This window comes from Lacerta agilis, chromosome Z, assembly GCF_009819535.1.
Source record: "Lacerta agilis isolate rLacAgi1 chromosome Z, rLacAgi1.pri, whole genome shotgun sequence".
Lineage (NCBI taxonomy): Eukaryota > Metazoa > Chordata > Lepidosauria > Squamata > Lacertidae > Lacerta > Lacerta agilis.
Genome location: NC_046331.1, coordinates 22,447,147 through 22,469,648, shown reverse-complemented (window position 1 = coordinate 22,469,648; position 22,502 = coordinate 22,447,147). Strand labels below are relative to the sequence as shown.

The window sequence follows — 22,502 nt, the reverse complement described above, 5'->3', positions numbered from 1 at the left end:
AAGAAAAATGCAGAGAGCAAAACCAACCCCTGTATATGGCGTTTATTGACCTGACTAAGACTTTCGACACTGGAAATCATAATGCCCTGTGGAATATCCTTCTGAAAACTGGCTGCCCAGATAAATTTGTTACCATAACTTCCATCATTCAGCTTCAGTATGATGATGACAACGTAGTGTGTGCACACTCCAAACCATCCTAAATATCTTCACAGAAGCTTATGAAAAGCTTGGCCTATCGCTCTGTTGTGTATTAAGTAAACGTTCTGTCAGCCGGGCAGAGTAATGTCATTTGTCAGTTAAGGGTACAAGTACAATCCACAGTCTGGTTGGGTCCTGCCGGAAAGTTAATTATTGGTTCCCGCTTAAATGTATCTATCCTCCCTGTACCATTGTGCCTTAAATAGAGCTTCCCCTGCCCCCGTTCCCCAGTCTTGTCAGTTACCTTACAATAAAAGAGCTGTTCAGGAAGACGTGTCATTGGAATTATTGTTTCCACGTACCCACGACACAACAGCTCAACATTCAAAAAGCCAAAGTGTTGCACTGACAAGCACAAAAACAACCTATCTGCAGTGCCACAAATCCAACTCAATGGTGTAACATTGGAAAGTATCAATCACTTCTCCTACCAGGGCAGTTATCTTTCCCCAAGGGCTGACACTGATGCTCAAATCCAGCATCGCCTGAGCTCTGTGAGTGCGGCTTTCTCCCAACTGAAGTGCAGTGTTTGAGAACCAGGATATTCACAGGGAATCCAAAATGCCCGTTTATAAAGCTATTGTACTACCAACCTTACTGTATGCTTGTGAAAGATGGAGCACTTATAAACAACTCCAACTCCTTGAAAGATTCTATCAATGGTGTGTCCAAATTTTTTTACACATCACTTGGGAAGACAGGCGAACTAATATCAGTGTACTGGAAGAAGCAAAGGTCACCAGTGTCGAAGCAATGATTCTTCAACATCAACTTCGTTGGGCTGGTCATGTTGTGCGGATGCCTGATTATTGTCTTCCAAAGCAACTACTCTATTCCGAACTTAAAAATGCTGGTGGTCAACAAAAGAGATTTAAAGACTGTCTCAAGGCAGATCTTTAAAAATGTAGTATAAACACCAACAACTGGGAAACACTTGCCTGTGAGCGCTCCAATTGGAGAACAGCCTTTACCAAAGGTGTCATGGACTTTGAAGACACTCAAACTCAGGATGCAAGGGAGAAACGTGCTAAGAGGAAGGCACGCTTGGCAAATCCACACCATGATCAACTCCAGCCCGGGAACCAATGTCCCCACTGTGGGAGGACGTGTGGGTCCAGAATTGGCCTCCACAGTCACTTATGGACTCTCTGTTAAAATCATGTTCATGGAAGACAATCTTACTCAGCTATGTGAGCGATCGCCAAGGAGGTGGTCAACCCTGCTCACCTGTCAAATTTGACTAATTCTTTTTTCTTCAAAGAGCTCCAAATGGCTCTATCCACTCTTCATTGTTATCCTCACAGCAACCTTGTGAGGTAGGTAAAGCTGAGAAAAACAGTGAGTGGCGTCGAAGGTCATCCAATAAATTTCGTGGCCGAGTGGATTCGAACCCTTCACCTCTAAGATTCCTAGTCAGAAACTCTAACAGCTACCCTACCACCGTCTTTTGTCGCCGCCATCCTGCGTCTAAAAGAATGGTTTCCAATACGATATTGAAATTACCCACTGAACAAGGAGATGCGTTTCTCCACCCTTTCCTATCTCTTGGAGACTTTTCCACGCCGAGCTCCCTCCGCAAAGCATACTGGGATTACCATAGATACTGCTCGTTCCAGAAGGACGCCGGCTATGGGGGGGGGCGTGGGGTGGAAGGAGGTTTTTCCCATCCACGACGTTACGTGACCTCCGCTCTAGCTTTCCTTCCCTATGGTCACGACGTCTCTTCGCCGGCCATGAAATCCGCCTTTGTCACCGTGGGCACGACCAGCTTCGACGACCTCATCGCCGCCGTGACGGCTCCGGAGGCTCTGCAGGCGAGGCTCTTCCACCTTCTTGGCCCCTCTTTCTTCCCGCTTCCCCCGGCTTTGGCCGTCGTTGCTAGGCAACCGCCGGAGGCGAGCGACGGACGGGCGGAAACGTCCCGTGTAGCCAGTGTGGCGTCACATCCGGCGTCTTCTGGGAGTTCTGCGCGCCTTACGTTTTTCTGAGTCCCTGTCTGGACTGTCGTTTCCAATAAGAAAGGGAACCCCAGTGTTGCTCCGCACTTTGCATGGAAGGATATTGGGGGTGGGGGGGCCGAACGTGATAGGTGAAGAAAGACAAGGTTGCAGGATGATTCCCGCCCGTCCTCTAGCTTGGGTTACTCAGAAGTAAATTCCACAGTGATCCATGGAGGAGACTGCACTGTGCATTCACATTATAAGCAGGCATAGCTTCTTCCCGCAAAACGTCTTGGAAGCAGCAGTTTGGTTAAGAGCGCCGAGAGTTATTGGGAGACACATGTACACACTTCCCCTCGCACAGCTAGACTTTCCTGGGTAGGGGGTATTATTAATTGGTAAACCGCTCTAAAAATTGTAGGTCCATGAGGGGGAACATGGGAGTGGGGTCTTCTAGCAAATCTGAGCATCCTTAACAGTTCCCATTGTACTTCTTTGGGGTGGTAGTGCTAGTGGAATGTACCTCAGTGGTGCAATCCACGTCACGTTTATCCCCAGAAATAAGCATTACTATAGTTGTAATGCAGGGCTGGGGATCCTGTGACCGTCCAGATTTCCCTGGGGGCTTCAGCTCCCATCATTCTCAAGCATACACCATTCTGGCTGGGGCTGATGGGCAAGACTGTGCAGAGCTTGTCTGAGACCCAGGGCAGGAGTCTTAAAATAAACTCCAAAAGCCCTGGTGAGCCTCTGTGGGTGACTTAGCCCTCTGAGGCCCAGGGCAAGTGTACCTGGTTGCCTCCTCTCCTTCACAGGCCTGCTGATGGGAGCTGCAGTCCAACATCTGGGCAGCCACAGGTCTCCCATCTTTGTTTTAATAGAGTTAACAGATATGGGTGGAATATCAGAAGTGTATTATCAGCCTATGTTTGCTTGTGTGGCCCTTGATTTAAATATGAATATGCATGGTCGAGCAGCAGCCTGATCTATGCAGGGATGAATGCACCAAAGCCTAATGGAATAAATGGGTTTAAGGGAATTTAATTCTGCATAGGATTAGTAAGAGACCAGTACAATTACACAGCAAAATCCCCACCATTAAGAATGTAGTGGGATTATGGGGAAACTTGCACTTTTGCACACAAATTGTCCCAGTCCTGCACAGCCACCCTGCTTGCAATACAGTACAAAGTGTCCAAGGCTAGCAGTAACTAATTCACAGAAAGTGATATTGAATATGTGGATTACAGATACAAGATTGCATTACGTACCTAATTAAGGGTAATGCAAATGACAGCTTAATCATGCGTGATGTACACTAATTTCATTTTACTGTTTACAGTGGACGCTCAGGTTGCGAACGAGATCCGTGCGGGAGGCATGTTCGCAACCCGCAGCATCCGTAACCTGCAGTGCTGCATCTGCGCACACATGCACATAATGCAATTCGGTGCTTCTGCGCATGTGCAAAGCGCCGAAACCTGGAAGTAACCCATTCCAGAACTTCCGGGTTCAGCAAGTCCGTAAACTGAAAACGTGCAACCCGCAGCGATCGCAACCCGAGGTATGACTGTATACATAAAGACTGTCTCTCACCAACAGGATACAAGCACACTGATAAGTTGCCAAATGCGCCTATATATTTTTGCTTCTTGCTGGGCTTTATGTACTTGGAGGAGCAAATTAGCTCACACTCGCAGCATCTGATGTGGTATTCTTGCATTTAACTTAAGTCAGTACCAAGTCTGAGTGTAATTTCCTTTCCCTCTACAGGTTTTACAGGATCTTGGCTACAGCAGACTTGTTCTTCAAGTTGGCAGGGGCACAGTTTGCCCTGTTTCAACCAGCACACCTACATTTACCCTGGAAGTGTTCAGGTTCAAAAACTCACTCTCTGAAGATGTGCAAACAGCCGATCTAGTCATAAGTCATGCAGGTAAAACTTCTGTTTCAATGAGAAAAGTCTTGATTGGCATCAACACAGACTTCCAAAAGGGCAAGTTCAACCAAATGGCTCACTTTATTTTGGCTAACATCAGTGATGTTTCAGGAGAGAAGTGTTTCCCTTATGTGAAAAGGTAGTGTTGTCTTTCCTTGCATGACCTAATTTTGATGGCTTAATATTCTGTTTATAACATGGGGCTTTTAATCTGGTGAATCAAAGGCCTCCCCAGATCTGGCCCAGTGCCCTTTTGAGGGTCTTTTGTCTGAAGAGAGGGGAGGTCCGCAGCATCTTATTGGCTCTCAGCCACGCTCTCACCAAACACAGGATTGCTTCCTTAATATGTTTTATGCCCCTCAGTGTAATGTTAAATACACCAAATTAATGGGAGTATGGATGTCTTCAGAGGAACAAAAGCCCCCAAAAGGTAGATGTTACTGGATATGCATTTCTAGCCCTGGTAGTCCTTAGCATGAATTCTTGTTCACTGCTGTGTGAAATTGAATGTTGTTTTTGCTGAAGATACATCTCTTTGCCGTGGCTTTTGACACTTGAGGTGTGTAAATACCTTGTTTCTCTGATTGTAAGTTGTTGTAAACTGTTTTTAGCATTGTGCTTTTGTTGTTGTCACCTTCCCTGGGATCTTAGTGTGAAAGGTGGGTAATTAAGTAGTTGTTCTTCACTACTGTTTTACTACTACAGGTGCAGGTAGCTGCTTGGAAGTATTGGAAGCAGGGAAGCCACTACTTGTAGTTGTAAATGACAAGCTTATGGACAATCACCAGTTAGAACTGGCAAGGCAGCTGTGCAGGGATGGCCACCTCTTTTACTGCACTTGCAGGTATGGATCTTCTTTAACACTGTTTTCGTTGCAAGCTTTCCTGCAAACTTACTTGCTTACTTTATTATAAAATTTGTATACCGCCCTACAGCCGTAGGTCTCAGGGCAGTTCACAACACAAAGTTACAAAAACTGTTGAATCAATTTAGTGCTGCAGATCTTAATCACCCTCTTTATTGGCTCTTGAGTTACCTGATGCAGAGGCTGTTTAAAGCAATGTGCATCTCTTCCCCCCTAACTTGCAGCCATGGCTCTTCTTCAACACCATTTAGTTGCCCTTCTGCAAACTATCCATGTTGACCTTCCTGGAAGTAAGGAAGCAACAATGCATGTCTCAAACCAATGGACTGTGGCAGGAAGAAGAATGTTCACAATTAAGGAGTCCTTTTCCTGCCATTAAGATACAGCACTTTTTGCATTCTCTGGCTAAAGCCAGAGCCCCAGCTTCAAGGAATAAACATTGATCCTTACAGAGATCCCTTCTTCATTAGCTTTGGAAGCAGAGTCCAGGTGGTGTCATGACTCCATTGACCTAGACGAGGAAGACCCCCAAGGAGGGGATGTTGTAGGAAGCATGTTCATACAGCTCCTTTTGTGCAGGAGCTGCATACTCACTCTGACCCTTCTTGGTCAGCCATCTGAAGGTACATGAGCTCCCACCTACCTTGCAGAACTTCAGCAGGCCTGGTTCCAGTCAGTGCCTGGATGGAAGACCACCTGAAAACCAATCAATGTAAGCTGCTTTAGATTTCATAATGGAAGGAAGCTGGGGGTATAAATGTAAGGAAATCCATAAAACACTGAAGCAGGACTTAGAAGCTGAGACTTCATGAGGGTCACCTCAGCCTCCTGAGCTTGACTTCCATACTTGGTTGGAAGCTGTATAATTAAGATACCAGAAGCACCTTTGTGGGGAGGGTGTTCCGCAGCTTAGGGGCTGCCTCAGAGAATGCCCTCTCCCCAGGCCACTACCACCCAAGCTTCTGAAGGCAGAGGAACTACCAAGATGGCCTCCCCTGCTGAACCTAACACCTGGGTGCGTATTTAGGGGGATATGTGAGAAAAAGCAGCAGTTTGAAGACAACCCTTCAATAAATAAAACTCCTGCTCAATTTCCTTGTTCTCTCTCTAGGAAAAAAACAAACCCAAAGCACCCAAACAAGCAATCAAAACATTTTTTTCTGTTCTGTGTTCTTCTGAAATGTTATAGTAGATGCAGAACTACCACTGAAAAAAGCAGCCTCCACATTTCATTCTTCTACCTAGGACTAATAGTGCAAAATGTATGACACAGAATCATTGCCACTGTGAGTTTCCCTGACCTCAAGGAGCAGCCAGTGAAGTGGCACTCAGAGGCAGGAAAACCTGCTGCTTAATGGAGTGGCATCTCAAATTTTGTGTTACTGGATGTTACAAGGAAGAAGGGAAGCAGGACTACTATTTATTTATTTTAAATGGTAGCTGCACGTCTGCTTTAATGTGCAAATCCAGCTCATGGAAAGCTTGTGAAATTGATCATGGGATCCAGCATGGTGTAGTGGATCTAGTCTTGGTCTAGGGATTAAATATTTGCTCAGCCAGAAAGCTCATCAAGTAATCTTGGGCAAGTCACTACAGTGGTACCTCGGGTTACATACGCTTCAGGTTACAAACTCCGCTAACCCAGAAATAACGCTTCAGGTTAATAACTTTGCTTCAGGATAAGAACAGAAATTGTGCTCTGGAGGCGCAGCAGCAGCGGGAGGTCCCATTAGCTAAAGTGGTGCTTCAGGTTAAGAACGGACTCCGGAACAAATTAAGTACTTAACCAGAGGTACCACTTTAATGTAATCTGTTGTATCTTACATAGCTATTTATAAGGGTAAAAGAACTGAATGAACTACCTCTTCCAAAATAATAATATTTATGTGTGTGTGTTTTTTTGTTTTTTGTTATTTTTCTATAGGACCCTTGTGAAGACACTTCAAACATCAGACTTTTCAACCCTGAAGCCTTTTCCTCCTGGACAGCCAGAAAAATTTGCTGCATTCTTGGACAAAGTAATTGGCATTTGAATAAATGAGCTGTACATATAATTCCAACATACATGTGTGCTTGCCGTGGCAAATGAAATTAAATTATAGACTGCATTGCAGCAAAAGAAAACCAATTCACTGGCCTGTAGCTTTGACATGGCCTTAGTGGTCCAGGAAGCAAGCAGTACCAACCAACCCCCCCCCCCTCTAAACACACACTTCTTTGCTCAGCTTTATTTCAAATAGGGCACAATGTCATTCGGGTTTTAGACTTTTGATTACGTTTCAGTGTTGAGTTTGCTTGAGGTTACTTTTCCATAAACCATTTAGCAGACAGTGTCCATTTGGATAAGAAAATGTTTGGGGCAACAGGATTTGATAACGGGGGCTATAACATACAGGTAACTCGCAACTTAACATGCCAGGGATTACATTCCTGGCCATCATGCATATAAGCAAAATCACATAAAGCCAGAACACCCCTTTAAAACCATTTAAAAAATTACTTGTCTCCATCTGCCTCTTCTGCACCCAAACACACTCAGTGAAGGATGCTGGCTTTTATTTTTTCACTCTGTGTACCATTTCTGCATTATTTTTAATTTAATATTATTATTATTTTGGCAATGTGCTTAAAGCTGTGAGCATGTATGTTAAATAAGTGTAAGTTGCAAGTTACCTGTACACCAGCATTAAGCCTATATAAGCACCTTAAGTGGAAGCTCAAAAAAGATTAGTAAGATCTCTTATGAAAACTGTTTCTGTTAAATATATATTAGCAGCAGGCATGAGCCTTATTCATGAGTCTTATTCACCTGTAGAGCTCTCAGAGCCATTGCCCTGACTTTAACATTATTTTATTTTTACCTCTTACCTGCCCTTCACCCCAGGGGCTAGCCTTGCATTGCAATGTCCACATGTTGTGTGTGGTTGTGTGTGAAAGAAGTGCTAAGTGCCAGCATCTGCTGAGCTTTGAACATGACAGATGAGGTTAGCATAATTTCATGCTTAACCCCTGCTTCCAACTGTGGTTGCATACTGTACATTGGGCTAACCCTCTTATGTAACTGCTCAGTTTTATGGCTAAGAGTAAATTTTTGCACAGTTGGCTCTGAAACTGAGAGGAGGAATAATAGAATCACAGAACTGGAAGGGGACCCAAGGGTCATCTAATCCAACCCCTTGCAATGCAGGAATCACAGCTAAATGAGATTATCCAAGGAGAAAAGATGCAGGAAATATTGCTATCATACCACAGTTGCGCTGCATTATGTCTACCCTGTACCCATGAGTTTGTAACAGGTCATCTGAATCCACCTGCAGTCTTCAGAAGATAAATGTTTTCAATCTTTGTGACTTTCATGATGTTACCAGCTTTCATGTTAACGTGAACATTAAGCCTGAGTTCAGCTAACCAAGCCTTCAGTGCAAACCAATCGCGGATTGGCAATTTTCTGCAGAAAATGACCCGGAGGTACATCATGCAGGTCTATCTACTGCTTAAAGGAAAGATTGCTTACACAACCTGCCAACAGTTTACAGATGAAAACCAGGACCTGCTTGTAACACCCACATCAAAGATCACAGCGCAAGCCTCCCCCGTTATGATGTACCATGTTGCTGAAGGCCACTTTAACTGCTGTATTCATTTACTCTAAAGAAACTTCTCCACTGAATTTAAAGAAAAGAGGGTCCTTTCTGCTTTCATTAAAGATACGCTAGAATAAAATAACATGAGGCTTGAGCAATATGAGAACTACTATGGCATGGGTGGCAAAGCTTGCACGTTCCAGATGTGGCTGATCTACAGTTCCCGTCATCCCTGACCACTGGTCATGCTAGCTGAGGCTGATGGGAGTTGGAGTCCCAACAGCATCCCTTTTCCTTGGTGTGCCCAGCAAAGAAAAGTGCACCCCCCACACTATACATTTAAAACATACCCAACACACATTTAAAGCACATGACTTCCCCTAAAGAATCCTGGGAACTGTAGAAGAAGAAGAAGAAGAGTTTGGATTTGATATCCCGCTTTATCACTACCCGAAGGAGTCTCAGAGCAGCTAACATTCTCCTTTCCCTTCCTCCCCCACAACAAACACTCTGTGAGGTGAGTGGGGCTGAGAGACTTCAAAGAAGTGTGACTAGCCCAAGGTCACCCAGCAGCTGCATGTGGAGGAGCGGAGACGCGAACCTGGTTCACCAGATTATGAGCCTACCGCTCTTAACCACTACACCATTTGTTAAGGGGGCTGGGAATTGTAGCTATGTTAGCAGGAAACTACAGTTCCCATATTATTTTGCAGTGGAGCCATATGTGTTAAATGTGCATTGGATGTGCTATAAAGTCATAGTGTAGATGCCTGCTAAAGTCTGTGCAGGAGTCATATTGTGTGTTATAAACATATTTGGGATGAATGCTCAATAAGTATCAAGCAATTGTTACCTCACACTTCTGTGCAATTCTCATCACTTCATACTGCAAAAGTTTGATGGGGTGGCAGGGTATATTTGTGTGTTTGTTTAAAATATTAAAATATAAGGACCTGTAATTAAAACATGCAATAAAACAACCTCATTAAAAACAGCACAGTAATTGAAACAGGAGACTAGCCCCAACCAGTGGTCAGGGGTGATGGGAATTGTGTAGTTCATCAATATCTGAAAGGCCACAGGTTCTAGTTACTTCTCCTTATCCCTTCATCTGCTCATTTCCATTCCATAAGCTTTAGCTATGAAGGGACGCGGGTGGCGCTGTGGTCTAGGGCCCACAGAGTCTAGGGCTTGCTAAGCAGAAGGTGGTTCGAATCCTTGCAACAGGGTGAGCTCCTGTTGCTCGGTCCCTGCTTCTGCCAACCTAGCAGTTCGAAAGCACGAAGTGCAAGTAGGTAATAGGTACCGCTCCGGTGGGAAGGTAAACGGCATTTCTGTGCGCTGCTCTGGTTCGCCAGAAGTGGTGTAGTCATGTTGGCCACATGACCCAGAAGCTGTACGCCGGTTCCCTTAGCCAATAAAGCGAAATGAGTGCCACAACCCCAGAGTCATCTGTGACTGGGCTTAACAGTCAGGGGTCCCTTTACCTTTTTACAGTAGTGGCACCTTGGTTCCAAACTTACCGTAATCCTTTCTGGGAGTCGGTTTTACTCCCAAAACGGTTTGAAAACCAAGGTGCGGCTTCTGATTGGTTGCAGGAGCTTCCTGCAGTCAAGCAGAAGCCGTGTCAGACATTCAGCTTCTGAAAAACGTTCACAAACTGGAACACTTCCAAGTTTGCAGCATTCAGGAGCCAGTTTGATAGGGAGCCAAACCCTTCAAGAACCAAGATACCACTGTATATCCAAACCATGATTCCCTCCTTGCATTATTGTGTATGGTGGTGGTACTTACTGCTATTGTTACAGGAACAGATGTAAGCAGTGCTTTTTTATCTAAAAAAGATGTTTAGGGGCTACTCTCATTTTCCTACTCATTGAAATACTGCCTCTCAGTGAGGCCAAACTTAGATTCATAAAATGTTTAGGGGTATGAGTACCCCTGCATCCCCCCCCCCGAAAAAAGCACTGGATGTAAGAAATCTTGACAATAGCACATCCACTCTGCTTTGTGGTTCTTGCCCACCATTTTTTGTGTGTGCATATTTTTAGCCACTGGATGGCGCTGTAGTGATGTTTTTTTTCTGGCAAGTTTCAAATATGCATTTTCAGGTGAAATAGTTGCAAGTAGGCAAATCGGCTGTGAATGGAGGAGTTCCTTTGTCAGTCATTTCTCTGCCACATTGTCCATCAAGGTTATTTGTTTCCAGTGAAAACTGACTATGCAGTGGCAAGGTTCGTTCCCACATTTTCAAATAAGTTCTTTTCCCTGCAAGTATGCCAAAAACTATGGCGACCTTGTTTTTTTTGAACCATGACCTCTCAGGATTTATACGCTTACCAGTGAAAGACAAAGTAAAAAACCATTGCTATTTTCTAGAAAAAAAGGGGCTGGAACTCACCATGAACGCCTCATTTGTTCTCTTAGAAATGGTGCCCACCTGAGTTCTTGCTGAAAGAAGTCCTGGTAAAAATAATACAACACCTGGCACAATGTGAAGCACTGAGTGGATACAGAGAAATAGATGCATAGGGGTAACCTAATTAGATCACCTAAGCCTACTTAAGGAAAGATGGTATCAAAGCTCTTCTCTCCTTAAAAAAAGGCCTGCCTTAATGACAGAAATGAAGGGGCCAAGTGGATTCTAATTGGGAAATTGCAGGGCCAACACTGTTTTGTGTACTCCCCAGTGGCTGGGGAGACCCAGCCAGATGGGCAGGGTACAAATAATAAATTATTATTATTACTTACCAGCTGATGTTACCAGTGAGTGCCCACGAGCAGGGTCAGTGGTGTAGGCCATCTTTCAGGTAGCCCAAATTGTTAAGGGCTTTGAAAGGACATTCTGTGCATATGGGTTATGATGCTTTTCTTTTTAAATATACATAATTCTTCCAGTGCCTTCCCAGTATCAACCACCTTTTGTTCAATCTGATTGTGTTGCTGGGTACAGAGAGGGAGTTACTGTTCCTCTCCAGTCCTGCCACCCAAATGCATGCGACCGGCTCAAGGGTAAGAAACTCTCATTGAAAACACAGAATATATAATTGAAAACACAGAATATATAATAAAGCAAAGCCAAACAAATTAATGACCCCTTGAAGAACTTGTTACTTGTGAGTTCCAGTACAAACCGATTATGTTTTCTAGACTAGCTTGTAGATTCCAGCTTAGCTGTCTGCCAGCCTTGGCACTTCCCAAGTATTCAAATGTATTAAAATACATTTAAAAGTGGATGTTTTGGGAGAAAAGTATGCTTTTTTTAAAAAAAAGAAAAAAGAAAAGTATGTAAAGTTAAATGCAAGTGTCTGTGTAAGGAGAATTTGCAGATTAATGTGAGATCAAGACAGAATGGCATTGTGGGAAAGGTAGCATGGGCTGGAGAGTCCACCCATGAACAGGAGCTGCTTCCCTCTCCTTGTTAGGTTCTTCCTTTTTGCATGAACTCACTAAATAAGGGGGAAAGCAGCGGCTGCCTTCCCCTGTGAAGTCAGTTTTGCTGGTTTGAATATGGGATTTGGCTAAAGGTTAAACAATTGCAGGGGGTAGTAGGGGCTGTCCCTGGGAATTGGATGCAGTTATGAAATGGCAGCCTGTTGCAGATGTGCTTCTCATATGCTCTGCTTCTGTGTTTGTAAACAAAATGAATATTCTACACCATGAATTTCCAGTGTTCCCTGGGACGTCTTGCCCCTTAGAAATGGGGAGCACATTAAGAATAAGGCTTCCAGTCAATCTCTTTTTATCAATGCACCTATATTGGTCCACACATCCCATTATTCAGATAAATTCCATGTTTATAGTGGTTTACTTCACCAATGGTTTCTTTCTGCTGGGTGGAGAATATTTCCTCAAGGAAACCGCAGATTAACAGAGCTTAATTTCTGGATCCAGGGCAGAGATTGATTTCTGATAGGAAAAACAGTCGGTGAGTTCAAGGAAAATGAGTGGATTTGGTTGCTTCGGATATGTTGGGCACAAGCAGTCAGCAATCCAAACAGTTTATTGATGCTTTCATCATGGAGATTCTCTGCTTATTGGGCATATTGAACTAGATGATACTCGGAGTAGACCCATTGAATTGAGTTGCTTACATTTGTTGATTTCAGTGCGTCTACTCTGAGTATGATTAACACTGGTTATCACACATTGTTTTCACACCTTGTAAAAATTCATTTCTTTCCAATCCAAGATCCCAAATCTATGCCTTCTAACTTTTCAGCTTGTCAGTTTCTGTGTAATACAGTACTTTACTAAGTCATTTTTCTAGTTGCTATTGATACAGACCTCCAGAGCTAACTAAAGAATAACCTTTGTGGCTATAAAAAGATTTTGAATAGTATTTTGACCTTGATGATTATCTTCCCAATAGTTCAGTATAAAAATCCAACAAAAAAATGAAACAAATCCCTTGAACCCAGCAAGACTGGATATGATGGCATCACTATCAAAGAGAGAACATTTAAATCTGTGGTGCTGATTTCTTCCATCAGTATTTTAAGACCTTATTTAATCTTGCTAGAGTTATATACCAGTGGTACCCATAGCTTGTCTCCAGCTTTCTTAAAGGCAAGCCACAGGAAATCTCCTTAATTGAGTTATACATTTTGCACCAGATTATGCCCAATATAGCAGTTTCCAAATTGCTGGCCCAGAACTATCTGAGATTCCTTTTAATTCTCCATCTTCGGGTTAATTTATACATTTGGGTCATCCTGCTTTTCTTCCCTGTGCATTTTCCCATTAAGTCCTCAGATAAGTTTCTTAATTGCCTTCCCCTTCTTGTAAAAGCAAAACAATTACCTAGTGAAATTATTGCTGCCAAATTGCTTTCTACACAGCCCCTCACTTTGCTACTGGTGGGGTGCGTGAGGACGATTGGGAGAGCATTTCTGTGTATAGTTATTTCTCTCTATCTTATCCAACTCCTTATCAAGGAGTGAGAGAATCTTTTTGTTTGTTTGTTTGTTTGTTTGTTTGTTTGTTTGTTTGTTTGTTAATGTAGGACAGAGTGTGGGGGAAATTGAGTTTATTTATTAGGTTAATAAAGTGACCACAAGTACTGGTCCATCTTTATTTCCACTTTAATTTTTTTTTAGGAAAGCCTCCTGCTTGTTCACATGTAGGGTCATATCATTGTGTTAGGATCCCAGGCCGAAAGAGAGTATGTAACTGGCCCAGGGTCACCTAATGAACTTCATGGCTGAGTAGGAGTTTGAACCTGGGACTCCACAATCATAATCTGACACTCTAACCAACTCTAACCATTGCACCTCACTGGATCTCTGAAGCAGTTGTTCGTTCATTCATGTACTGAGGGGGTATCTAATCACTGCATCCTCTTCAGACCCGAAAGTTGTGCAGTTCTTCTACAATTTAGGCCTTTAAGTAAGTGCTTTAAAAAAAAATTCACTTCAGTTTTAATTTCAATACCTCTACACCATTTTCCTCCTTAAAATCACATTTTGATTCCAGGTCCATTCAGAAGACAGCTCTGGTAAAGGGGCTAAGGCAAATTTCAACTCTTGTTAGATGGCTTGGCTGAAGGGCCAAGCAAACCTCTCTGGGGTAGGGCATGCCATTCTAGTCAGTGAAACTAAATTCCCCCAAAAGTCTTCAGTGAGGGGTCTTTAAAATGTGGTTTTGGGTGTGAGAAATTCAAATCTGCTAGTATTTATGTGATCGGACAACATTTAGCTTGGTAAATCTATGTTTGATTTAAAAGCACATAAACTGCTCTCAGAAAACCCAAGAATTTTTAATTTTGATGCCAGTAATGCTATAAAAAATAGTTTCTATGCATAAAACGTATTCTACTAAGCAAACAACATTACCTTGTAATCATGAAACAACACTGGAAAGTAGTGACATTAGTTAATAAGAAATATAAGCAACAAGTTTCATCAGTCTTGCTTTGATTTGTTCTTGGACATCAGTCGCTGACTTGCTTCTTGGCCTCTGACATAGCCCTCATGTTTCTCGTGCGTGTGCACTCTGCCTGCTGCTTCTGTGGCTTGTTTCACATGCTTCTCTATAGACTGAGCATGACAGGGCCACTGTGCGATTGAGGGAACTTCTCATGTGGTCCTAAACCAACAGAAGAGCAATGGGTTATTGACTTTCCCTGGCCAAATGGAGTACAAATCTATAATACGGAACAGAACTCACTGGCAAAGTTTCGGTGGCTGTTGAATTGCGTTAGCCTGCAATCACCTATCTATCTAAAACTTGTTTTTATTGCCTTGACTTTCAAAGCATTATCGCCAGAACTGCTCAGATCCTGTGATGCTGGCAAGGTGCCATCACTCCATCCAATGGGCACTTTCCATCCATGTGGTCCATCTGCACCTTAGGCTCCCACTAAAGGTAGGGGGAAGTGGTTTTCTTGAAATCCCTGTGGACAGCAGAGCGCGTGGTCAGTATCTGCACAGTAACTCCATTGGCATGTATGCAGCGGTGCAGAAACATTGGCATTCTCATCTGACACAGCACATTCCCTTACTCAATGCATGCAAAAGTGCTCAGAGCTTTGGTTCTCCACCAGAGACTCTTCGAAATACTCTTCTCAATGGGTAGAGTAACTAGTTTAAGCAAGGTAGAGTATAGGGTGTGTGTTTCTCATTGTCTTGGCACAGCTAAGCCCTAGTAAACTGGGGAGTGTTATTACTCTAGGGCAAGATCTAGGTGCAAGGGCTGCATGCCAGTGGTGGGCAGGGCTAGAGGCAAAGGTGGGTGGAACAATCAGCGTGACTCTTCCCATTTCTACAGTAGGCTACATTCCAGCCATGCAGAAGTCACTAGTTTTGTCCCTCTCTCTCTCTCGCTCTTGTTGGCAAGCAAAGGGGCATGATCACAGTTCAAACTGGGGCAAAAGCACTGGCACTGGCATTGGGGTAATGAGGGAAGGTGACTTGTGGAGAGACACACACCCCAAGCACGGAGGAGCCTGAGATTCTGCATTGCTGCTCTTGGGAGCACTAAGACCAGGGGTAAACCTGGTGATCACTAATGCCATACACTCAATGGAGCAGTCAGACTTTCCTAATTATGAGGAGGCTCCATGAGAAAAGAAGACTCCCTGGAAAAGACCCTGATGTTGGGAAAGATGGAGGGCACAAGGAGAAGGAGATGACAGAGGATGAGATGGTTGGACAGTGTTCTAGAAGCGACTAACACGAGTTTGGCCAAACTGCGGGAGGCAGTGAAGGATAGGCGTGCCTGGCGTGCTCTGGTCCATGGGGTCACAAAGAGTCGGACACGACTGAACAACAACAAAAAATTACTTTGGATTAGAGGCCCACTTGTATTATCCAGTTACGACTCTTGCTAGTTTCTGATTTCTAAGACTATCCATATTTTCCCCCTTTAGAATGAGAAAACAGCTTTTTCTATCAAGAGTAATAGCTGGGAGAAAATCCTTGGGAGAAACATCCATGCAACTGGGAAGCAGGCAGCTGACCTAAAGAAATATCTCAATGTATGTTAAGGGAAATGTTGGCACAACTTAAAGTGCATAGAGTCGTTAAATCATTGGAGTGACTAGATTGGGTATTAGCTATGTACTTTGCCATTACTAAAAACAATCTAATTTTGTGGCTTTGTCTAATAATCATAATACCGGTAATAAAGTCAGTGCCTTGCTTAGATTCTACCGTGAGTCTGCAAATACACATTTTGGCAGGAATGTTAACTACCATGATTACTGATGTTTATCAGCTATGCAAATTACAATACATTGTGCATGGGGCTACAAGATGGAGTCAGATAAATTCACCAAATTTAGCTTATGCATCAGGCGATTTTTAATGAGGGGGAGTTGGGAGTAGAGTCTGCATGTCTTTTTCAGGCTGTTTAGGGGATGTAAAAAAACTGAAGTCTGTCTCTAACACAGGTTTGTAGTTTTTGTTAATTGATAAGAACAGGGGCATTCCTAGCCCCTTGGCTGCCTGGGGCGGGAAGCCAAGAGGCACCCTGGGGGCGGGGCATCACGATGTCATGACTCACGTTCACAGTGCGACGCCACGCCCCCAGGGGAAAAAAGAGAAGCATAGTGGGTGCTTGAGCGCGCCTGCTTTGCTTCCCCCCTTCCCTTTCAGCCGCTTCTTTCGGCGCGAGGGGCGGGCCAGTGAGGAGGGGGTGTCATGCCAGCAACAAGCGTGACGCCCCCTCCTCGCTGGCCTGCCCCTTGCGCCGGAAAAAAGCCGCTGGAAGGGGGAAAAGGCGGCATGGCCCCATTTGGGGCCCACCCGGTGGGGCGGGGTGAGGGGGCGGCCAAAGTGTCACCCCCCTCCCCTGGAACCCGGGGCGGGACGCCCCCCACCCACCCTTGCTACGCCCCTGGATAAGAGACCACATTTCTCTTTGGCGTCTTCATAAACGTTTTACTTTTAAAAGTTAGGTAATTAATCAATGAAATCTATTTAATCAGTTTGTATCTCCAGTGACAAAGTAGGTAGTTTTTCCAATGCTTTTCTTAATTATCAGCTTCTTTTACAAAATAAAAGGGCTTGAGAAATACAGTCCAGTGTTATATGCTGAATATCTCTTTCCCCTGCCTCTCTCTCTCCTAGGTGCAGGATCCTTGTCAGAACTGCAAGTTCCTGCTCATAGTCAAGTTTTTTCGAAGAATCCCAGAACCCTATTTTTGTACCGCAGCATGGTGCCAGCTACCGGCTAATGCATTTGCACCATGAACCTTCCCTCTTGGAGAATGCTGTGCCATTCCATAAGGTCAGATCCAGGGCACCACATGGCGCAACTAGTTATGTGTAAAAGAAGAAATTTCCAGTTGCCAAGCATTCCTGTGTTTCTTTTTAATGTTTCATTTGACATAATGATTTATTATATAGAGGACAGGAAAGTCTATATATTGCGGGGAGGAATTACTGCACTAATGGTTGGGGATTAAAGTGCACTAATAAGCAGCAAATTAAAAAAAAAAAAACCCCAAAATTAGTCTGGCTGTCTCTCATTGAGTGAAGGAGCTTGGAAGAGAAATTCATCTGGATTTTCTGGATGGTGAAAGAGCAGGTGAGAGATGGGCAAATCTGTCACCTTTGGTTTTATTTTCCCAAACATAAATTCAAGTCTCCGCATTTCCACATAAGTTTGATCATTTTTTTTAAATCCCATGAAGAAGAAGAAGAAGAAGAAGAAAAAGAAGAAGAAGAAGAAGAGTTTGGATTTGATATCCCGCTTTTCACTACCTGAAGGAGTCTCAAAGCGGCTAACATTCTCCTTTCCCTTCTTCCCCCACAACAAGCACTCTGTGAGGTGAGTGGGGCTGAGAGACTTCAGAGAAGTGTGACTAGCCCAAGGTCACCCAGCAGCTGCATGTGGAGGAGTGGAGACACGAACCCGGTTCCCCATATTACGAGTCTACCGCTCTTAACCACTACACCACACTGAAGATTCACCTGCATCTTAGTGCTATTTTAGCCTAATGCACATACAGTATCTGTGAATGCAGTATTGTCTAAAATACATTTTTTTTGCAAAGCCCATTATTCCCAATATAATGCATGTTTGCATGTTTACTAAGATGCATTTTTTTTTTTTACCCTGCACACTTTGCCCTAGTACGGTTACGCAGGGGTTGCGTTCCAGGAATTGCATGTAAAGCCAACATCGGATTTGGTCAAAAACACATTGGGTGCAATGGTAAGTCGGGTTGTCAAAGTTTTCCCACCCACCCCTGGAAGTGTTTCCCCCTTTTTAATTTGCCAAGCACATAAAGCTTGAATGTACACAAGTTAAATGCACATAAGTTGCAGGCTTGCTGTATACATATTTTTGTACACATTACTTGGATGGAGAAAAGTACAAGATTTGGAGTGCAAATTTTGAAGGATGGCTGTGTTCCTGCTTGTGTGTGTATTACATAGGCTTGCCTTTAAATGCAAACTGAATCTAATTTCTCCCCATCCCTAGCAGGGGTGCAGAAAAACCTAAGTCCTTCCTATTTTAGGAAGCTTCAGAGTAACAGAAGTGGCAGCAAGACTCTGATGTCAGCTTTGTTTTATAGTTACTGGAGCAAGTTTGAATATACAGTTGAGCTGTATTTATAGCTGTAATTCGCTGTTCTGGATAAGATACTGTACAGAAATGCCTTAGTGCAACTTTGCCTGAAGAATTTAAATGTCTGTGGGTTTGCAGGACACATGCCTATGTGGTGTTTTCATTCATTTGTCTCTAGATTTTATACTAGGTCTGCAGACCCAGGCCAGGTGGTTGTTGAGAGCACATTGTTCTTTTTTGGCAGTGAGTGGGAAAGCAAGCTCCCTGCAGCTTCCCCTTTGGGCAACGGATGGGGCCATTTTGTCTTTTCCTTTGCTGTTATATTCTTTCCAGAAACAGCTTTCCAGTGGTCCGTATAGAGTCATCAAGCCATTGGCAAAGGTCAGAATGGCCTTCCCTTCAGTTCTGTGCCAGGACAATGCCTTGGTTTTAGAGTTTACAATTAAGCTAAAGTATGCATTTATTTCATTTAAATCTCACCATTTCTCTAAGCAGGTAAATGTGGTGTACATGGCTCTCCCTGCCCGTTTCCCTGCCTCACAACAACCCTGTGAAGTAGGTTAGGCTAAAAATATCCATGATTGAGGATTTAAATGATAAATATTTGCATTGTGATGCAATATGGAATAAAATTTGAAAAATTAAAGAGAGAGAGAGCGAGAGAGAGAGAGAGAGAGAGAGAGAGAGAGAGAGAGAGAGAGAAAAGACTATCCATGAAACTCACCCCTTTACCCTTTTAGGCTGACAATTGTTCCTGCATCCTTTCCTTTGTTTACCTAAGCTGGATTTCAGAACATTTACAGATGCTCCAATATCGATTAATTATTGGGTTATAGTAACTGGTTTCCCAATGGGAGTCCACTTTGTGGGTCTCCTCAAGAGAGCAGGACTTCACAAAGCCACAACCCACAACCCCTGGAGCACCCAAAACAACCGGGCCACTCTGTTAAAGATTTTGAAGGTCCTGTGAAACTCTCAGCCTCAGTGTGGGTCCCAATGGATGCAGCTGGGGAAGCTGTTGGAATCAAAGGAACTAGGTGTGTGGGAGGGGAGGGCTATTTGTACTGCTTCCCCCATCCTCATAAGTACCAATGCATTTTCTCAACACAGAGTTAGGTTGCTGATGAGACTGATCATATCCTCTCCCAAATTCCTAAGCATGTCCCAGATCTGATTACGCACAGGCTTTTCTACATCTGGCCTGTTACCTCCCTGAGGAAGTTACCCTTACACCCCTTGCCCAACTCCCTCCTTAAGTCCTTATGTAAACACAACCTCTTGTTTCTGCCATGGTGTCTGTCCGTCATTCATTCAAACCTGCCTAGGAAGTGGCTCCTCCTTTGCCAAAATGGCCAAAAATTCCTCCACCAACCTTTAAAAAATAAATAAAATGATATGTATTTTTGTGTTTTTATACCCTGTGATCCTCAGATGAAGGGCGGGAGGGGGGAGGTATAGAAATTTAATAAATAGATAACACCTTCAGTACTTAGCAGCTGTAGATGATTCCTTAAGAACTGAGCTCTGCAGCCAGTTTCTGCTGCCTTCTACGTAGTAGATGAGTAAGATCTGACAATGAACGTTCCTCACATCCCAGCAGTGCATGGTCTATTTAAAACTTGAGCATGAAGTTTGCTGTTAGACTACAGCATTTATCAATTTCTGGAATTAATGAAAAACATGAAATTAATGAAATTAATTATTGAAAACATGGAATTAATGAAAGACATGAAAAATTGTTGTAAAGTTTCTTGTTACACACTACACTGAGCCCACTAATTATTTTGTTTAAATATAACTTTGCAGTGGGTTGCTGCAAAAATTAGAATGTGTTGGGGGGAGTGGAGAGAGTTGTTCTGGATTTTACAGATACTTGAGCAAGGCTCCTGGAACAAAAAAAATCAAGATGCTTCATTTGACATCTAGGAGCAACAGCATTCTGAGTCTCTTGGCTGGTTCGGCTTTGCATGATGTTCTTGTTGAGAAGTGAGGTGCTTAATAATTCAGATACCTTGGAATTTATCCACAACTAGTTCTGACTGCTGCAAAATTCATCTACCCATATAATGCATTGTTAACTTGCAAGGTGAAGCTCTTGGGGCCAAGCCAGCACCAGGTGACCTGAAGGTCAAATGTTATGCATTCACTCTTACACAGTTGCTGTGGAGGTGATGTTTTTCTCCCTTGGGTATTAATAATAATAATAATAATAATAATAATAATAATAATAATAATTCAAATTTGTATACTGCCCTTCATTCATAGATCACAGGGCTGTTCACAACAGAACAGTAAGAAGAGATGGTTTTGGCCTTCAGGAAGTAAGAGATTTTGAGATACCTTCAGATAAACTGTATCATGGGAATGCTTGTTGCTGAAGGGTACAGTGCATGCTTTGTGGGGGGGGGGGAAACTTGGCGCTAGTTTCAGTTCCCTAATATCACCAAGCAGGTCTGTCTGGAAACCCTGGGGAACTGCTATCAGCGTTGACAGTATTATCCCTGACAGATTTGACTTGGTTTTAAGTAATATACCATGTTCCTAGTCCACATTCTAGCTTGAAAGTTGTTACGTACAGTTGGGTATATTTTGTAGTAAATGCACACAGTTTAAGGATGTAGCTATCTATTAATTGGACTAAGCAGGAAATTAACCATTGTATTCCACCAGATTATGTTTTTTTGTGAAAATGCCTACCATATTGGTGGGCTGGGAGAGGTAGGCCACCAGGTCTGAATCCAAACCAGACCCATACGTGACAGGCTGACAATCTAGATGAGATGTACTGGTTTGAATAGTGCTCTTGTAATTTGATCTCTTGCCATTTTTAGAAAGAGATTGTACCTTCCACTTCTATGCTCCAGCTGTTCATCTGTAGTTCTAACAGCCCCCAGATGCTCATGAACATAGGAACATAGGAAGCTGCCTTATCCTGAGTCAGACAGGTGGTCCATCTAGCTTACTTAGTATTGCCTACACTGACTGCAGACCCTCCAAGTGTCCCTATTTTCCAGGGACATCCCTAATTTAGAGAAGTCGTCCTGGTTTCTGATTGGATCCCAGAATGTCCCACTTTCCCTTAGGACACCCCTATTTTCATTGAAGAAATGTTGGAGGGTATGGAGTTATGTGAATCCTGAGCCAAGGAGATAAGGTATACAACCTCTAGAAGACACCTGAAGGCAGCCCTGTATAGGATTTTTTTTTGAATGTTTAATGTTTTACTATGTTTTTATATACATTGGAAGCCGCCCGGATTGGCTGGGACCGTCCAGTCAGATGGGCAGGGTACAAATAATAAAATCATTGTTGCTGCTGATGCTGCTGCTGTTATCAAATGGGACGTCCCTATTTTTAAAACTGGTAGGTTTTTTGAAAATGGAAAATGGTAAGGCAGACAACTCTAAATATTCCCGTTAATGCAAAAGTAATGCAAGATTATTGTAACCTATTATACTAGACCTACTCCCTGAAGAATGTAAAAAGAAAAGAAAAGCCACGTACCTGCCGTGAAGTTGAACATTGGATGTGTTTGATCTTGTTATCAAGCTAGTCCTCAGAAATTGTTACAGACAACACTGTAATCCCATTAAAGCGTGTTTGCTAATGGTAAATTCTGGGATGCAATACTAAAATGGATATTTGAAACATTTGGTGTCATTCTTACCATGGCTATTGAAATTGTATTACTCAGAACTCCACTGTTTGGTTGCTACAGGAAGCTGCAGATCCCTCCAGTTCTCTGGTGCCTCATCCCTCAATCATATTATCCCTCAATCATATTTAGTACTGTAATGCAAAATGTGTGAATATATGAAATATCGCATGGTGAGTTTCCCCACTCCTGGAAGCAGCAGTCAATGGGCTGAAGTATGTGTGTTGGGTGTAGCCCTGTGTCATACCTTGAATGTTTTTTTCTTCCTAAATGGGTAATTTACCCGCAGGGGTGGCTTCTG

At 43.2% G+C, this 22,502-nt stretch overlaps 1 protein-coding gene across 1 annotated transcript; it reads left to right on the top strand.

The window, feature by feature from the left end:
- The first annotated feature begins 1,853 nt into the window (after positions 1–1,853).
- Positions 1,854–7,009, top strand: ALG13 (ALG13 UDP-N-acetylglucosaminyltransferase subunit). Its single transcript, XM_033137879.1, has 4 exons — positions 1,854–2,015; positions 3,915–4,077; positions 4,786–4,924; positions 6,870–7,009. Exons 1-4 carry the CDS (start codon positions 1,935–1,937, stop codon positions 6,976–6,978), a joined length of 492 nt encoding a protein of 163 aa, XP_032993770.1. The 5' UTR covers positions 1,854–1,934; the 3' UTR covers positions 6,979–7,009.
- The last annotated feature ends 15,493 nt before the right edge of the window (positions 7,010–22,502 follow it).

Excerpts from the sequence above, each read along its gene's own strand:
- ALG13 (XM_033137879.1), top strand. The coding sequence starts at position 1,935 with ATGAAATCCGCCTTTGTCACCGTGGGCACGACCAGCTTCGACGACCTC. Across the intron at positions 4,078-4,785 it reads TCTAGTCATAAGTCATGCAG|GTGCAGGTAGCTGCTTGGAA; the intron begins GTAAAACTTCTG and ends TTACTACTACAG. Across the intron at positions 4,925-6,869 it reads CTCTTTTACTGCACTTGCAG|GACCCTTGTGAAGACACTTC; the intron begins GTATGGATCTTC and ends ATTTTTCTATAG.